Below are 16,887 nucleotides of genomic sequence, written 5' to 3'. Positions count from 1 at the left end.
TCACATTTTTCTTGAGTTTTGACGACTGATCAGACCACTTCGACAACTCAAAATTATTTTATCAACCATATTTATTACCACTCAGATTTTTTCAAAAATATTTGATAAAAAAATTAGCCAAAAACAGCAATAACTTATCTTATTTAGTATTTATTAATTATTGTAATAATTAATAAATATTAAATAAGACGAATTCTGACCATTTTTTTTATCTCCCTGTCGTTACCTTCTTTCATATTCTACATGTGCAAGGAAAGAAGAACGATTCTATCATACAAGATTGATGGCTTTTTAAACTCGTCTTTTAATTTTGATGTTGTGTTTTCAGTGATGTTTTTTAATAATATTAAAATTTAGTGTATTTTTTTATGTAGAGATCCTAAATATAAGAATTAAATTTGTGATTTTTATTTTTTATTTTTAAAACATGTAAATCTGATCTGCAGATTTATGTTTTAATATTATTTTTTTTAAATATACAAATCGAAGTCTCTAATTTACTTTACAATAGAAAAAGAATTATTTAAACATAAGTCGACTTTTTCAATTTGTACGGTATAAATTCTGACCCTTAAATTTTTTTATAAACTTTATTATTTTTTAAATCTAAAGGTCTAATTTATTATTTAAAATTAAAAAAATTAAAATTTATTTTAAAAAAATATACTAATTAGCCATTACAATAAAATTACACACAATTTTTTTTTCATATTTAAAAATATATTTAATTACTCTGTTGGTCCCTATAGTTTCACCAAATTTTTAATTAGGTCCCTATACTTTTTTTTCTTTCAATTGGATCCCTACACTACTATAATTTTGTAATTAAGTCCTTCCTAGTGTAAAAAATATTAGAGTTAACTGAATATTTATTCGCAAATTGAAGGTATTTATAATTAAAAACTTAATTAAATCTTTGACCGCATGCATTCTGGTAAAAATATTATGTTAATTTTAACATTTTTAACATGAAAAGGACGTAATTACAAAATTAAAAGCAGTGTAGGAACCCAATTGAATGGAAAAAAAGTACAGGGATCTAATTAAAAATTTGGTGAAACTATAGGGACCAACAGAGTAATTAAACCTTAAAAATATTAACCTTCTAAACTCTATTGCAGAAAGTTTTTCTTTTCTTTAATTTTATAAAATAATAGAGGAAGTCAAATTATTTGCAACATGTTGCTAAATAGTAAATACCATAATAAGAGGGCATGAGATTTTTATTTATTTGATACATGACTCATGTAAGGTTTAGTGAAGAGTGATGTATAATACATTTGTTTAAAATATAATTATATAATCAATCATAATTAGCAGCAATAGATTGTAGTTGAAGGCAAAGGTCTATGGGCTTGGACATCATGATCATGTGATCTGATCCAGCAATCTCAACCACACGATTAGGGGGATTGTGCTCAATCATCCATCGTTGAAGATTTGGACTGACTACAAGATCTTTTTCGGACACAACAAAGATACGACTTACAGAACTATATTTTGTGTGTGATAGGGTTAACACTTTTGTTATATCTTTGTTGCTGAATAGTTTCAATGGTCTCACCAACGTTGTTGCCAGATTCCAATCCTGTAAAATATAAATTGAAGTAGTTGATCATTGTTTCATGTAAATAACTAAATATACATTTTAGATTTCAGTCGAGGCAGATTAATAAACATGTTGAAAAAATAAGATATATATAGTTGTTTTTATCCATGTCATTTGTTGTTGTTAATAATGCTAATAATTAGGGCATGCACAACCAAGATTATACAAATAAAAATGCGAATAATCAGGTAAGAGGATTGATTTTTTAGTTATGTTTTTTTTTTTTAATAGAATATAATAAATTCTTGTGGATGAAATTGTATAATGTACACAGAGTGGAGGTATGATTAAGATTTTATTTTATCATATACCTTAAAGATAGATGTATTTCAACAACCTATTAAAGATAGATTTATCTGCTCTTATCTTGACAAAATCTATTTGTACTCCACTACTCCAATAAATATTTATATTTAAAAAAGTTATATATACCAGTTTTGTGTATATTTTTTATAATTAATTTCCTGCCTCATGGCGAGTTGTTGATAATAAAGCTTAGTATAGTAGTAGTGTGGCTTTTGATATTAAAAGAGACTATTAAAAAGTGAAAAAAAAAAGTTTATTTTTTATACAATAAAATGAGTGTTCAAAAACTGTATATATAAAAAGTGATGACATTATTGTGAAAATGAGTAAAATTAATTTTAAAAAATAAATAAATAATAACTAAATAAAATGAAAGGTAATAAACAAAGTTTATAACCTTAGAATTTTAATGGTTGAAAAAGAGAAGAATTATATACCTCTAATTGACGGATGGTTCATATTGAAGGAACTCACCTATAAATTGAGTTTTTCTTTAATTCATTTCAATCAAGTTATCCAGATAGAATAACGTAATATTTTTTTGAGTAGTTTTCTCCTATATATGTAGAGAGAAGTGTGTTCTCTTTTTGTCAAGAGAGAGTGTTATTGTAGTCTCCTTGTGATAGAGAGAAGTTGTAATTCTCAAAGAAAGTTATTCAATTATTTTCATATTTTATACAAATTTCTAATTTTTCATCTCTATATTTTGCTGTGTCATTTGTCTGGTACCTAACAGTGGTATCAGAGCCTAAGATTGCTGATTAATATTTTCTTTTTTCCGTTGCGAGTTACCGTCTAAAAAAAATGGCAGCAAAGTATTCTTGAAGAGAAGACTTTATACTCTTCGAATGAGTGAGTCCATATCGGCAACGGATCACATCAACAATCTAAATACGCTATTTTTCCAACTCTCATCGTTGGAATATACCATAGCAGAAAATGAACGTGCAGAGCTCTTACTTCAAAGTCTTCCAGATTCATATGATCAGCTTATCATTAACTTAACTAATAATGTTTTGACTGATTATCTTTCTTTTGATGACATGACTGCTGCGGTTCTTGAAGAAGAATCTAGGCGCAAGAATACGGAAGATAGATTAGAGAACTCAAAACAAGTAGAGGCTTTGTTGATGACAAGAGGGAGATCAATGGAGCGTGGTTCCAATGGGAGTCAAAGTAGACCAAAGTCACAAAGTAAGAAGCAGGTCAAATGCTACAATTGTGGTAAGAGAGGGCACTTCAAGAAAGATTGTTGGAATAAGAAGAGTATAGAAAAGGTTCCAGAAGGATCAAGTTCTCAAGGATGTGTTGCGAGCACCTCTGATGATGGAGAAATCCTGTATGGCGAAGCAACAATTGGTTTTAAAGGCAGCAAACAGCTCACGGATGTTTGGATTGTTGATTCAGGAGCAACATGGCACATGACTCCTCATTGTGATTGGTTTTGTACATATGAACCTGTCTTGGAAGGATCGGTGTTTATGGGAAACGATCATGCCTTAGAAATTGTTAGAATGGGTACTGTCAAAATAAAAATGTTTGATGGTTCTATTTGTTCACTTCAAGGGGTAAGACACGTGAAAGGCTTGAAGAAAATTTGTTGTTGATTGGGCAATTGGATGAACTTGGATGTAAGACCCATATTGAAGGTGGGATCTTGAAAGTTGTTAAAGGAGATCTTGTGGTAATAAAAGCAGAAACGATTGCAGCAAATCTATACATGCTTATGGGAGATACTTTGCAAGAGACAGAGGCATCAGTTGCTTTAGCAAGTCAAGAAGAAATGACGATGATATGACATTATAAACTGGGTCACATATCAAAACGAGGCTTGAAGATTCTTGTAGAACGTAATCTCATTCCCAGGCTCAAATCGGTAAACTTACCGTTTTGTAAGCACTGCGTTACAAGCAAGCAACATAGATTGACGTTTGGTAGATCAACTGCTCGGAGCAAGCACATATTGGAGTTGATTCATTCTGATGTGTGGGAATCACCAGAGATGTCCCTAAGAGGAGCAAAATATCTTGTATCATTTATTGATGATTACTCTAGGAGGCTATGAGTGTACCTGATCAAGAAGAAGTCAGACGTGTTTGTGATGTTCAAAGAGTTCAAAGCAAAGTTAGAACTTGAATCTGGAAAGAAGATCAAGTATTTAAGGACAGATAATGGAGGAGAATATGTCGATGGTGATTTTCTAACATTTTGCAAGCAAGTAGGTATTCAACGGCAATTCACAGTTGCATATACGCCTCAGCAAAATGGTGTAGCAGAGCGAATGAATAGGACTCTCCTAGAAAGAGCACGAGCTATGTTGCAAACTGCAGGCTTGGCCAAGTCTTTTTGGGCAGAAGTTGTTAAAACCGCCTGTTATATGATAAATCGGTCACCATCAACTGCAATTGGGTTGAAGATACCAATGGAGATGTGGCAAGGTAAGCCACCTAATTATTCTTCTTTACATATATTTGGTTGTCTTGTGTACGTGATGTACAATTCCCAAGAAAGAACAAAGATGGACCCAAAGTCTAGAAAATGTATATTCTTGGGTTATGCTGACGGAGTTAAGGGGTATCGCTTGTGGGATCCCACTGTCCGCAAGGTAGTTTTCAGTAGAGATGTGATATTTGCAGAAGATGAATTGCAAAAGGAACAAGAGAATGACAGCACTGTTAAAGAGATAACCACTGTTCAAATAGATGATAAATGAAGAGAAAGTGATCTTTCTGAAGCAGAACCACAACACGAAGAACAAGAAGCAGAGGCCAATGACATAGAAGTTTGTCGATCCACTCGACAAAGAAGAACACCATCATGGCACTTAAATTATGTTTTGACAAACCATGATGCATATTGTCTTTTGACAGAAGATAGAGAGCCAACAACTTTTATGGAGGCTATGCGCAATCCAGACACTTCTATGTGGATGACAGCAATGTAAGAAGAAATTGATGCATTACATAGGAACCATACCTGGAAACTTGTTGAACTTCCAGCAGGTCAGAAAGCCATTGGTAACAAATGGGTTTACAAGATCAAACGAGATAGTACTGATCAGGTGGAAAGATATCGTGCTAGATTGGTTGTCAAGGGATATGCTCAAAAAGAAGGGGTTGACTTCAATGAAATATTTTCTCCAATGGTGAGACTAACTACTATTAGAGTAGTTTTGGCTATGTGTGCTGTATTTGATTTACATCTAGAGTAATTAGATGTAAAGACTGCTTTTCTTCATGGAAAACTTGAAGAAGAGATATATATGCTCCAACCAGAATGTTTTGAAGAACAAGAAAAAGAAAACTTCGTTTGCAGGTTAAATAAATCTCTGTACGGTCTAAAGCAGGCGCCAAGGTGTTGGTACAAGAGATTTGATTCTTTCATTATTAGCCTTGGATACAACAGACTTAGTTTAGATCATTGTACCTATTACAAGAGGTCTGGTGATAATGATTTCATCATTCTGCTGTTGTATGTGGATGATATGTTGGTGGTAGGTTCCAACAAAAATCAAATCCAAGAATTGAAGGCACAGTTGGCTAGGGAGTTTGATATGAAAGACTTGGAACCATCAAATAAGATTTTAGGGATGGAAATCCACCGAGACAAAAGGGGTAGAAAGATTTGGCTATTGCAAAAGAATTATTTGAAGAAGATCTTGCAACGCTTCAATATGCAAGAATGTAAGCCAATTTCAACTCCACTTCCTATGAATTTCAAATTATCCTCAAGTATGTGCCCTAGTAGTGAAGCAGAGAAGATGAAAATGTCTCGAGTACCATATGCATCAACGGTGGGAAGCCTTATGTATGCCATGATCTGTACAAGGCCAGATATTGCTCAAGCAGTTGCGGTGGTAAGTCGATTTATGGCAGATCCCGGTAAAGAGCATTGGAATGTTGTTAAGAGGATCCTGAGATACATCAAAGGGACCTTGAATGTTGCATTATGTTTTGGAGGATCATAATTTATTGTCAGTGGATATGTTGATTCAAATTTTACAGGTGATCTTGATAAACAAAAATCTACTACAGGATATGTGTTCATGCTTGAAGGAAGAGCTGTGAGCTGGCTATCTAAATTACAGACTGTTGTAGCTTTATCTACTACAGAAGCTGAATATATGGCAGCTACACAAGTATGCAAGGAAGCTATTTGGATCCAAAGGTTGATGGAAGAACTCGGGCACAAACAACAAAAGATTTATGTGTATTGTGACAGTCAGAGTGCCTTGCACATTGCAAGGAATCCTGCCTTTCATTCAAGAACAAAACACATTGGAGTACAATATCACTTTGTTCGGAAAGTAGTAGAAGAAGGAAGTGTTGATATGCAGAAGATTCACACGAAAGATAACCTAGCAGATGCCATGACAAAACCAATCAACACAGAAAAGTTTGAATGGTGTAGATCCTCATACGGCCTATCAAATACATGAGCAACATGATTTTTAAAATTTATCAAAATTAGTTTTAAGTTGGAGATTGTGAAAATTAGTAAAGCTAATTTTAGAAAATAAATAAATAAATAATAACTAAATAAAATGAAAGATAATAAACAATCCTAGTTTATAACCTTAGAATTTTAATGGTTGAAAAAGAAAAGAATTATATACCTCTAATCGACGGATGGTTCATATTGAAGAAATTCACCTATAAATTGAGTTTTTCTTTAATTCATTTCAATCAAGTCATCTAGATAGAATAACATAATATTTCTTTGAGTAGTTTTCTCCTATATATGTAGAGAGAAGTGTGTTCTCCTTTTGTCAAGAGAGAGTGTTATTGTAGTCTTCTTGTGATAGAAAGAAGTTGTAATTCTCAAAGAAAGTTATTCGATTGTTTTCATATTTTATACAAATTTCTAATTTTTCATCTCTATATTTTGCTATGTTATTTATCTGGTACCTAACAATTATCTTGTCTTTATATAACTATTGTTATTTTATCTTTTTTAATAATATGCTAGTAATCAAGACACCTCCAATACTAGTAGTTAAACTCTGATGCCCTAGATCAAAGATTCAAATAGCAGAGATATGAGCCATTTATTGGATTTTGTCCAATTGACATTGTCCTTTGACGACGGCGGTACAAGATTTCTTTAAAATGGTTGCTTACCAAGCTAGAATTTCATGGCTTTAAGAGAAATAAAAAGCTGTAGTTATAAGTAGCTACAAACTAAGTACTAAAATCTTAATAACCATTTGTGCCGACCTTAATTATAGTTAAATCTTTTTTATTCTTCTCTCTTTTTGAGAAAATGTTAGAAACAAAGAGAGTAATATGACATATTTTTGGTCTAAAAATAGTAAGGCCTTTTTTTTTTTGCTCCTTAATAATATGATTTTAATTTTAATTTATTGATAATATAAAATATTGTATACAATTATTTAATTATATTTATTTTTTTAAAAGTTATTTATATTATTAAAATAAAAGATAATTAATTTTAATAACATAGCAATACGTAATTTTATATATATATATATATATATATTACTTATATTACTTATATTAATAGTGTATTAAAATTAAATTCTACTAATATATATTAGAATTAAGTGAGTATAACACAATCTTAAAAGTTACTCAAGAAGTATAAAATGTCTAAGAATCATCATTTAGAACATAAATATTTTTGGGGTGAGTGACTTAATAATATTGGATCAGATATATTTTGATAATATATTATTAAGAATTTAATTTTGGTGCATTATCAGTATAAAGTAGTTTTAGTTGTGCATCGAATTACGTAATATTATATTAGTAAAAATGGTCACCTTTTAGATTAACCGTATGAATGGTCATGCAAAAAAAACGAATATGACTGTACGACTATATAAAACCTTTTTGTGTTTGTGTATTAAAATTAAACTCCATTATTAAATCACTTGTCTTAAAGTTTAAACCGATAGAAAGAGACATATGAATAATCATATCTCTAACAAATAATAGAAGAATTTAAACTTTGGTGAATAACCTGTTTTGAGCTGAGCTGATACAATCTAGATGCAAGGTAGCGTGGTCCAAATACAAATGTTGTGGCTGGTTTATTGCGCCCTTCATCGTAAGTGTAGTGATTATCCAATATCGATCCTGAGTTGCTAAATGCCTTTAAAAAAAGAAGTATCAGTCATCTAAAAAAAAGAAAAAAGAAAAATAATAGAATCAAATTTATACATAACCAATATAAACTTCTGATATTTATTTAACCAAACTAGTGAGTTAATTAGCCACTAAATTAATCTAAGTTAGTTGTAAATGCAGCAATTTATTAGTTAGTAACAAGTCTTTAAATATAATTTTGATCCGCGATAGATTAGTCCTTAGTTTGTTATGTTAGGAGATATGATAGAAACAAAAAAAATATTTTTGTCTTATTCAATTCTTTTAGTTCCAATTTAATTTTGAATAAATAGTCATTTCTGATCATGAAAGATTCATACGTTGACAAAAAACTGACCATGAAAAATTAAAATTCAAGTTATACCCATACAAAATAAGTTTCGTTCGACAAAAATGATCAATTGTTAATTTTTGTTAATGATTCCATAAATACCCCCTCTTCCTCCTCTTCCTTCCTCATCTTCCGTCATAACCACAACCCACCTCCACTGCAAAATCTACCATTCCATTAGATCTACTCCTCTACTCCCACCTTTCCCAAACAGATACATCTTGCCAAAACCATGGTAATATTGTATATCCAATGGTCCATTTCCAGATTTTGAACCTGACATCGACATTGCACTTGGTATTCGATGTAGATGCCGTCGACGATTTCTTCTCGGAGGGAAGTGTGGCCTTGATACCTTCACAAGAAACGTTGATTCTGACCTTTGGTGTCTTCAAATTCCCCATCATGGCCTTCACCTTAGCTTCACCTGCAATGGCAACCCGCTCTTTCACTTCGTGCTGCTCTTCAACTTCGTCACATTGTCGCTCTGCAGCGCCTCATCGGACCTCAAAATCACTGTCTTTAGCATTGTCGTATTCTTTTTTCCATGGCCGAAGGCGAGGACAATGTCGTCTAGGAAGTCGATGTCACCAGAGAGGATCAAGACGGAGATAAAATGTAGGAGAATGAGATGTGTTTGTTAGGGTTTGTGGAGGTTACGCTAATCGCGAATTTTAAGCTGTGTGGAATTAACTCAGACAATAATAATTAACTCAGCAAACAATTAAATCAGAAAACAATAAACTCAAAGAATTATCAATAATCAATACTAATTAACTCAGAAATTAACAATAATAAAAAATAAGTCAATAATTAACTCGAAAATTAACAAGCTAAGATTAACTTAGAGAATTATCAACAATCAACAGTAATTAACTCAGAAATTAATAACAATCAATAATAAGTTAATAACTAACTCAAAAATTAACAAGCTAAGATTAACTCAGAAAATTATCAACAATCAATACTAATTAACTCAGAAATTAACCACAACAAACAATAAGTCAATAATTAACTTGAAAATTAACAAACTTATGCGTTGAATACCGTCGGATTTAGCATCGGCTTTTACCAACAGATTCATTGATGGTTTTGATATAGAATTCGTCAGGTTAAATAATTACTGACGAATTTGTCCGCTGGTAAACCTCATTAGTGGAACGCTGCGTTTTGGTGATCCGCAATGAGTTACCGTCGGATTTAACCACCGATAAATCCGACGGTAACGAGCCATAAAATTTGTAGCGCAAATCCTCTTCTCCTTCATTTTGAAATCTCCTCTCTCTCTCTCTCTCTAACCTCTTTTCTCCCACTCTCTTTTTCTCTCTAACCCTTTCCTCTCCCCGCTGCTCCGTTAGCCCAGCCACCGTCAGCGCCTCCTGTTGCCGCCTCCTCTCCTTGCATTATCCCTTCTCCGTGATGACAAATTTGCTAAAGCCGCGCCTCTACTCCTTGAAGAATCTGCACCGCTTTTGTTCTGTGACAAGGAATTTGCTACGCCACTGGCCACCTCCTCCATTGCAAGTAAGTTGGCTGTTTCTGCCATTAGATTTTTTTGAAATTAATGTTTGGATTTTACTGTGAAATTATTTTTAATATATATTTTAATTTCAAATTGATAAAATTTCTGCGAAATTTGTATTTAGAGTTTAAATTATGTTACTGTGAAATTGGGTTTATAGTTTGGATTTTGTTACCTTAGGATGTTGTTACTTTATTATTTTTTTTGTGCCCTAACTTTCATTCATCGTGTTGATGATTGAAATGGTTTTTGTATAATTAGTACTTGCTTTGTTCTTATTATTGCTGAAAACATTATTTCTACAATCTAGTTAAAATTTATCAGTATTTTTATATAGATTTGGTTATCATATGATAATTTAAGAATAAGTTAATTTAGAATTTAGAATTTAGTTATATGTTAATTTAGCATTTAAAATTTTGTTATCATATGCTAATTTAGAATTAAGTTAATTTAAAATTTAGGATCTAGTTATATATTAATTTCGAATTTAGGATTTGGTTATCATATGTTAAGTTAGTGCCTTAGTAAAATGAAATGTTAGTTAGGGTGGATACTTCAAGTTTAGCGTTCGGTAAGTTTAAGCCATTAAAGATAAATTCCTTTGGTAAAGCCTAAATAATTAGTAATTAGCATTTTTTCTGTGACCATATCAAATATTATTATAAAATAAACCTCATGATGATTGGACGAACATGTATAATAATTATTTGTGGAAATTTCTGAGCATAACTCAAACAAAAATATTGCCTTTTTATTGTATAAACTAGTTAATATATTCTGTTAAAAATGTTGTGAATTTAATTGAGTTTTGACTGATATTGTGGATTGAGGTTGGTTAGATTTGTAAAAATCGTAAAGGTGGATACATGTTCAATTTTAGGGGAGGTTATGTCAAATTTTTTTTTGAAATAATATAAATGTTGAAGGATTTATGCTGTATATGTTGAGTAGTGTTAATAATATATTCTCTTTGTAGACATAACGACAGGTAGCAGAGATAGAACGAGTCGGTCTCATGGTCGTGGTGGAGGAAGTGTTTCCACCAGATCTCCAGGGACTGCTCAGTCATTGCACTTTACCTCGACTACTCAGTCGACTCCTGTGACGTCACAGGCGGGTCCAGCAGACCAACAGTTCATCATGGTCCTGAACCCAAACTATGACTCCTTCTGCTACGCTCCCTCCGCCCCCCACAGCTCCAGCGATAGAGCCCGCAGTAGTAGATTACTCTAATGCGTCCCAGCCAGATGTCCCTCCACCACCGCCCATTATACAGATGAGGATTTGGCCTGATGGCATGCAGACGTGAGTACATACTATTTTAATATTTTTTATCCGCAATCTATTTTGAACTTGTTAAGTTTTATGTGTTTGCTAATCTTAAGTTTTTTATTAATAGGTTTGCACCAAACAACAATGCATGTACACATGAGTCTCTAATGTGATTAAGTCCATGTACAACAATGCATGACCGAGCTACACGAAGATCCTTGCCGAGACCAGAGATTGATAGTTTCAAAAGTAGGCGATAAGAACCCAATTTTGTTAAATTAATTGTATTTTAACTGTTTTTATTTTGCCTAACTAATGTTGTTGAATTACTTTGTGCAGGAGAAATTTATCTAGGATAAGAAACATGATATCTTAATCAGGAAGATCTACAACCACCAGGTAGCTAAGCAACTTCAGGAGATGATGTAAGACGTTTGTCAGCTGAGCGACCACCTCATGGTTTAGCTCCATCCAGATCTTAAGAAGGAATTGGATGTCCATTTTAGTATCGATGAGGGGTTCAAGCATCGCCATCTGACAAACAGAGCTAACAGGGCTTCACCGAGCAAGCTGGTATATAGTTTATTTACTAATATTTGTTAATTATTACTTGAATTAATTGTTACTTGATTTATTTTATTAGTTTGTCTCAATATGTGTAGTTTAAGTCGTTGGATTGTGAGGCGACATTGGCAGAGACTTTCAAGTATACCCATATGTTGAAGGCTAACGAGTAGAGATTTACTGATGAGCAGTCTGTGGCTCATTATGTAAGTTTCAATTAACTCTAAATTTGAAATTTATTTGGTTTAAAGTCAATTAACTGTTATCCTATTCACAACATGTGTTACACAGGAGGACTACACGTAGTGATTGGAGGTTGCGACCTAGCAATCTCAGCCGCCTAGTGAGGATGACCCCGCTAGCTCCGATATCTCGGTGGTAGATTCTAATAGGATTTGGCATGAGACCGCATCTGAGCCCTATAAGAATCGTGTCTTCGGGTTGGGTTCGTTCTTTGCCAATAGCCTCCGCATTGGCGCCTTCATCTGTCTTTGCCTCTGTCACTAGTCCTGTCGATCCCGAGGAAGTTGTCGACTTGGGGGAGGAGGTGCAGAAGCTCACACAGGAGTTTCACTAACAAGCTCAGCAGTCTGAGTAGAGGTACAACGAGTTTCTTACATGCGTAGGTGAAGCTGAAGCAGCTAGAGCATTTGTGAGAGCAGATGGAGGTGTACAACGAGCAGATGCACGCTAGAGGCAGCGGCACTGCTGGTACCAACGGCAACACTGCTGGTGGGACACCAACTTTAGCACCTACTCCGCCGCCTCAGTAGGGGGAAGTCAACGACGATTACCGGGATTCATAGGTTTAGAAATTTAATTTATTGTGTCCATTACATTATATTCTACTTCTTTGACTTTTTATTATATTCAGACCATTGATATTTAATAAAATCATTAGTTGATTTCTGGTAATTTTGAATTTCTGTCCTAATTTTGTAACCAAAAATTTTAATTTGACTACTAATTGTGGGCTAATTGTGAAAAAAAAAAAAGAACACAACTACCGTAGGATTTATCGGCGAAAATTTTTTGACAGTAATTGGACACCATAAAACATAATATGGCGCCAAAGTTACCGTCGGAATAATCCAACGGTAATCATCAACTTAGTTTCGTCGTATTAATTGAAAAAATGATGCAAAATTCGCTAGTAATTAGAGTCGGATGAAATAATCCGCCGGTAAAAATTTTCTGGCGCCATTTATATCGTCATATTCAATCCGCCAGTAATTCCGAGGGTACTCAGCTCATTTCTTGTAGTGCTAAGATTAACTCAGAGAATTATCAACAATCAACACTAATTAACTTAGAAATTTACAACAATCAATAATAAGTCAATAATTAACTCAAAAGATTTAACAAGCTAATATTAATTTAGAGAATTAACAATGATCAACACTAATTAACTCAGAAAATTAACTCATACAACAATAAACTCAGAAAATTAACAACAAAAAATAAGTCAATAATTAACTCAGAAAATTGACAATCAATCATGACACCATCAACTCTAAAAAAACCCTAAACTACATCCTACCTAACCTAACATTATTTAATTTCTAATTACACTAAATTAATATAACAAATAAACCTAATCGCACACATCATAAAAAAATTTAATCAAGAATTTAATAAAATTCTTAATAAAATCCTAAACAAACATAAAAATCTGAAAAAAAAAAAAAACACAAAAATTATAGAAAAATTACCTCTGATGGTAGCTATAAGATAGTAGAATCGTGGTGGTGACAGGAGGTGGTAGTGAAACCTATGGTGGTGGAGCTAGGTTTAGTAATATACCAAACAACCAAAAAGAAAAATGAACAACAACCTTAATTAACTTTGACACAGTGGGACTCAGCTGTGGCGACAGTTACCCGATGACAACCTCCGAAGGTAAGGGACACCAACAGCGCACTGGAGGCTTTCCACGGAGGCTCCAACAGTAGTGATGATGTCATGTTGATCTGCGATGACAATAGGCTAAGCAGCGGCGACGTTAGATTCGGGGGGTGGCGCAACAACCTTCTTCAATGGGGAGAGAGAGAGAGAGAGAGAGAGAGAGAGAGAGAGAGAGAGAGAGAGAGAGAGAGAGAGAGAGAGAGAGAGAGAGAGAGAGAGAGAGAGAGAGAGAGAGAGAGAGAGAGAGAGGAGTTTTGAGTTTGAAATTTACCCCAAATTTACTGTGGGATTTACTGGCGAAAAATGCCAACAGTAAGGTGTTCGTGGTTGCCTAACTGCTGTGTTTCACTAAATCTTGTTACTGCAAAAAAATTTCAACAGAAAATCTCACACTAAATTTGCGCTAATAAAATTAATTTTCGCGCCTCTATTTACCGTCGGATTTAGCAATGGAATTTTAAATCTAACGGTAACTTATTTGAGGGACGAATTTTCACTCGTAATCGTCGGAAAATCCGTCGATAATATCCGTCACTAAATCTGACAGTAAATTTGACGATATTAAGCGCATTACTTGTAGTAGCGGGTGGCTCCGTAGAGCCTCCCACCAGAGCATGTGTTCTAGCATTTAGGTAGGTTAGTTTCTGAAGTTCCAATTACAGATTGAAAATTGTTGTTATAATTTGAATTTATGGTGATTTTGACAAGATGTAGCTATCTAGGAGAGGTGGGAGTAGAGAAATAGATCTAGTAAGATGATGAATTTTGTAGTGGAGGTGGTGGTAGTTATAGAAAAAAAATAAGGAATAAAGAAAAAAGGAAAGGGGTATTTACGGAATTATTAACAAAAATTTAATAATTGATCATTGTTATCGAATAGAATTTATCTTATATAAGTATAACTTTAATTTCAATTTGTCATGGTCAATTTTATTCAAAAATAATTATTTACTCATTTAATTTTTCCCCGAATATTACCCTTCCATTCATAAATCATTATCTTCATTTTTTTTCCTCTCCACATGAATAATTCTTTTGAGAAGAAGTGGAGCGGAAGCAATTTTAACAGAAAGATATAGTAAGAGGAAAATTGGATACTATCTAGAAGTGTAAATAGAATGAACAAAAAAATTAAAGACAAACATGAGATTTAGAACAACGATTAGGAATAAAAACATTGATTTATATATTTTAGGAGAACTTTACATTTAGAAATTTTTTTTTATCACATATTTAACATAAAAACAAAATGCATATTTACGCATTACTTCTTTCATAAATATTTAAAATTTGTGTCTTTTTTATTTACAGATAAATCCTAACAAAGTTGCCAACATTTTAAAATTTTCTCATAAATAGCAATAATATAAATTAAAAACAAATTCTTGATAATACTTATACATATAAATCACACGAAGTTATAGAGATCTAGCCTTCAACTTAAATCTATATTAGTAGCTTCTATTTTTGAAGAAATAGCTAGCCATCTTCTTAAATCTAAATTACTTAAATGTGATTTATGAATCAAAGTATATTATATGTCCTCATGGATCAATATATGGTTCCTATAATCTTTATAAGTGTGAGATAGTGAACAGTTTTTTAATTAAACGTTTTAACTATTGTGTTATTCATTTCGTGCCAATTTTATTTAGGTAATTGTTATGGTGTTTAATAGTATTTGTCTAATTTATTAAAAAGAATTAAAAATTAATATTTAATTTTAAAAATATAAAAATAAATAATTATTAAATATTTAAAATTTATTATAAAAAATAAGTTAAATAAAAATTCAATATAAATTATAGATACCATGTAATTTACCTCTTATTTATTAAGAATGGAACTCTATCTGAATTTACTCCTGCTCCCAACTCTAATTTTTAATATCAATATTTTCATTTGAACGATGATGATTATAGTGTCTAAATTTCAGTGTTTAATTTATTAAAAAAAAAACTAAAAATTAATATTTAATCTAAATAATATTAAAATATCTAATTTTAAAATATTAAAATTTATCCTAAAAAAAAGGTTAGACAAATTCAGAACGGAAGTTATCGACAAGAAAGAATTGGCCTGTTTGAATAACAAAGACGAAGAAGAATAGCTTTACCATTTGATACATGGCGGATATGTTGGCTGTTGGACCAGGCATGAAAGCAGTGACAAAGACAGCCACAGAAATCTTGTGAGGAAAATGTTCCATGGCATGGGATATGGCCAAGCCACCAAGGCTATGACCAACAAGAACCACTCTTTCACCTTCATTCACTGATAAAGTCATGAACTCAGTCAGAGGCTCAAAGTACTCAGAAATTGAATTAAGCTCCAAAGCCTGCTTTTGGTTGACCCCTGAAGCTGCCAAGTCTAAGGCAGTCACATTGTGACCCCATGATTTAAGAAGTGTAATAACCTTGTACCATGACCATGCTCCGTGGCACGCTCCATGCACTAGAACAAAGTGATGCTTTCTATTTTGTGATGACTCCGATGATGATGATCCTGACTTGCTTGTTAAAGACGATAGGATAATCAATAACCAGATGAAAGCTAGTGTTTGGTGATGCTTCTTCTTTACATGTTCCATTAATTCAACTTATAAAAAATATTTATTTCAGCGGTTATTTGGTACTTTGGTTACAAAGGGAAAGGAGTCTTTTAAGCAGCAGCAATAAGATTCTAGAGAGATTTTTTAAAAAAAAAAAAAAAAAAACAGTGGGCCATTGCAAGGTGTTGGGATCGGGTAATCGTGAAAATGATTTTTTTTCTTGAGGTTGAATGATTCAATGAGTATTTTTTCTGGTTATTATTATTATTATTATTTTTGGTATTGAAGTGAAACGTGTGATATATTTTGATATTCTAATTTTTAGTATTTTTAAAATTATTAAAAATATATAAATTAAAAGGTTGAATTTTTGTATTTTAAAATTTTTAATTTTTTAAATAAAAATTGAATAATCTAAATTTTTTTATCCTAAATTAAATGGTGTCAAATTTAAAATTAATATCTAATTATTTATGATTTAAAAATATATTATATCAACCCAATATAAAAAATAAAAAGTGCATTTTTTTCCAGCTGTCAACATGAATTAGTCTATGTAAATTATGTAGTAAATGGAGTGTCGCATCGGAATAGATTATGATTTTCCTTAATTGAAAATTTAGGAGTGGCGTAGCGGATACTCTGTCTCCCAGATAAAGGATGGAGTCGGTCGGTCTTGTTTCTAGTAAAATTGGC

General features: G+C 32.4%; 1 protein-coding gene and 1 pseudogene across 2 annotated transcripts; both read right to left on the bottom strand.

Moving 5' to 3' along the window:
- Positions 1 to 1,197: 1,197 nt before the first annotated feature.
- LOC112784960 (methyl jasmonate esterase 1) lies at positions 1,198 to 16,398 on the bottom strand. Of its 2 annotated transcripts, XM_025828347.3 has the most exons (3): positions 15,757 to 16,398; positions 7,898 to 8,029; positions 1,198 to 1,588 (listed from the first exon to the last, which is right to left on the bottom strand). In XM_025828347.3, exons 1-3 carry the CDS (start codon positions 16,228 to 16,230, stop codon positions 1,304 to 1,306), a joined length of 891 nt encoding a protein of 296 aa, XP_025684132.1. In that variant the 5' UTR covers positions 16,231 to 16,398; the 3' UTR covers positions 1,198 to 1,303. The 2 variants fall into 2 exon arrangements, with proteins under 2 accessions (XP_025684132.1, XP_025684133.1); XM_025828348.3 differs by lacking the exon at positions 7,898 to 8,029 and having other exon boundaries at positions 15,757 to 16,319.
- LOC140182733 (uncharacterized) lies at positions 8,054 to 9,920 on the bottom strand (annotated as a pseudogene).
- Positions 16,399 to 16,887: the final 489 nt, after the last annotated feature.

Source organism: Arachis hypogaea, chromosome 20 (assembly GCF_003086295.3).
Source record: "Arachis hypogaea cultivar Tifrunner chromosome 20, arahy.Tifrunner.gnm2.J5K5, whole genome shotgun sequence".
In the NCBI taxonomy this organism is placed as follows: Eukaryota; Viridiplantae; Streptophyta; class Magnoliopsida; order Fabales; family Fabaceae; genus Arachis; species Arachis hypogaea.
Note: the sequence above shows the minus strand (reverse complement) of the source record. Positions and strands in the feature narration are given on the sequence as shown.

Bases quoted from the DNA above. Each gene is read 5' to 3' on its own strand.
- LOC112784960 (XM_025828347.3), bottom strand. From the start codon at position 16,230: ATGGAACATGTAAAGAAGAAGCATCACCAAACACTAGCTTTCATCTGG. The intron at 8,030-15,756 runs GTAAAGCTATTC...CTTTTTTTAAAG, and splicing joins TATCCGCCATGTATCAAATG to GCATTTAGCAACTCAGGATC. The intron at 1,589-7,897 runs GTTATTCACCAA...TATATTTTACAG, and splicing joins ATCAGCTCAGCTCAAAACAG to GATTGGAATCTGGCAACAAC.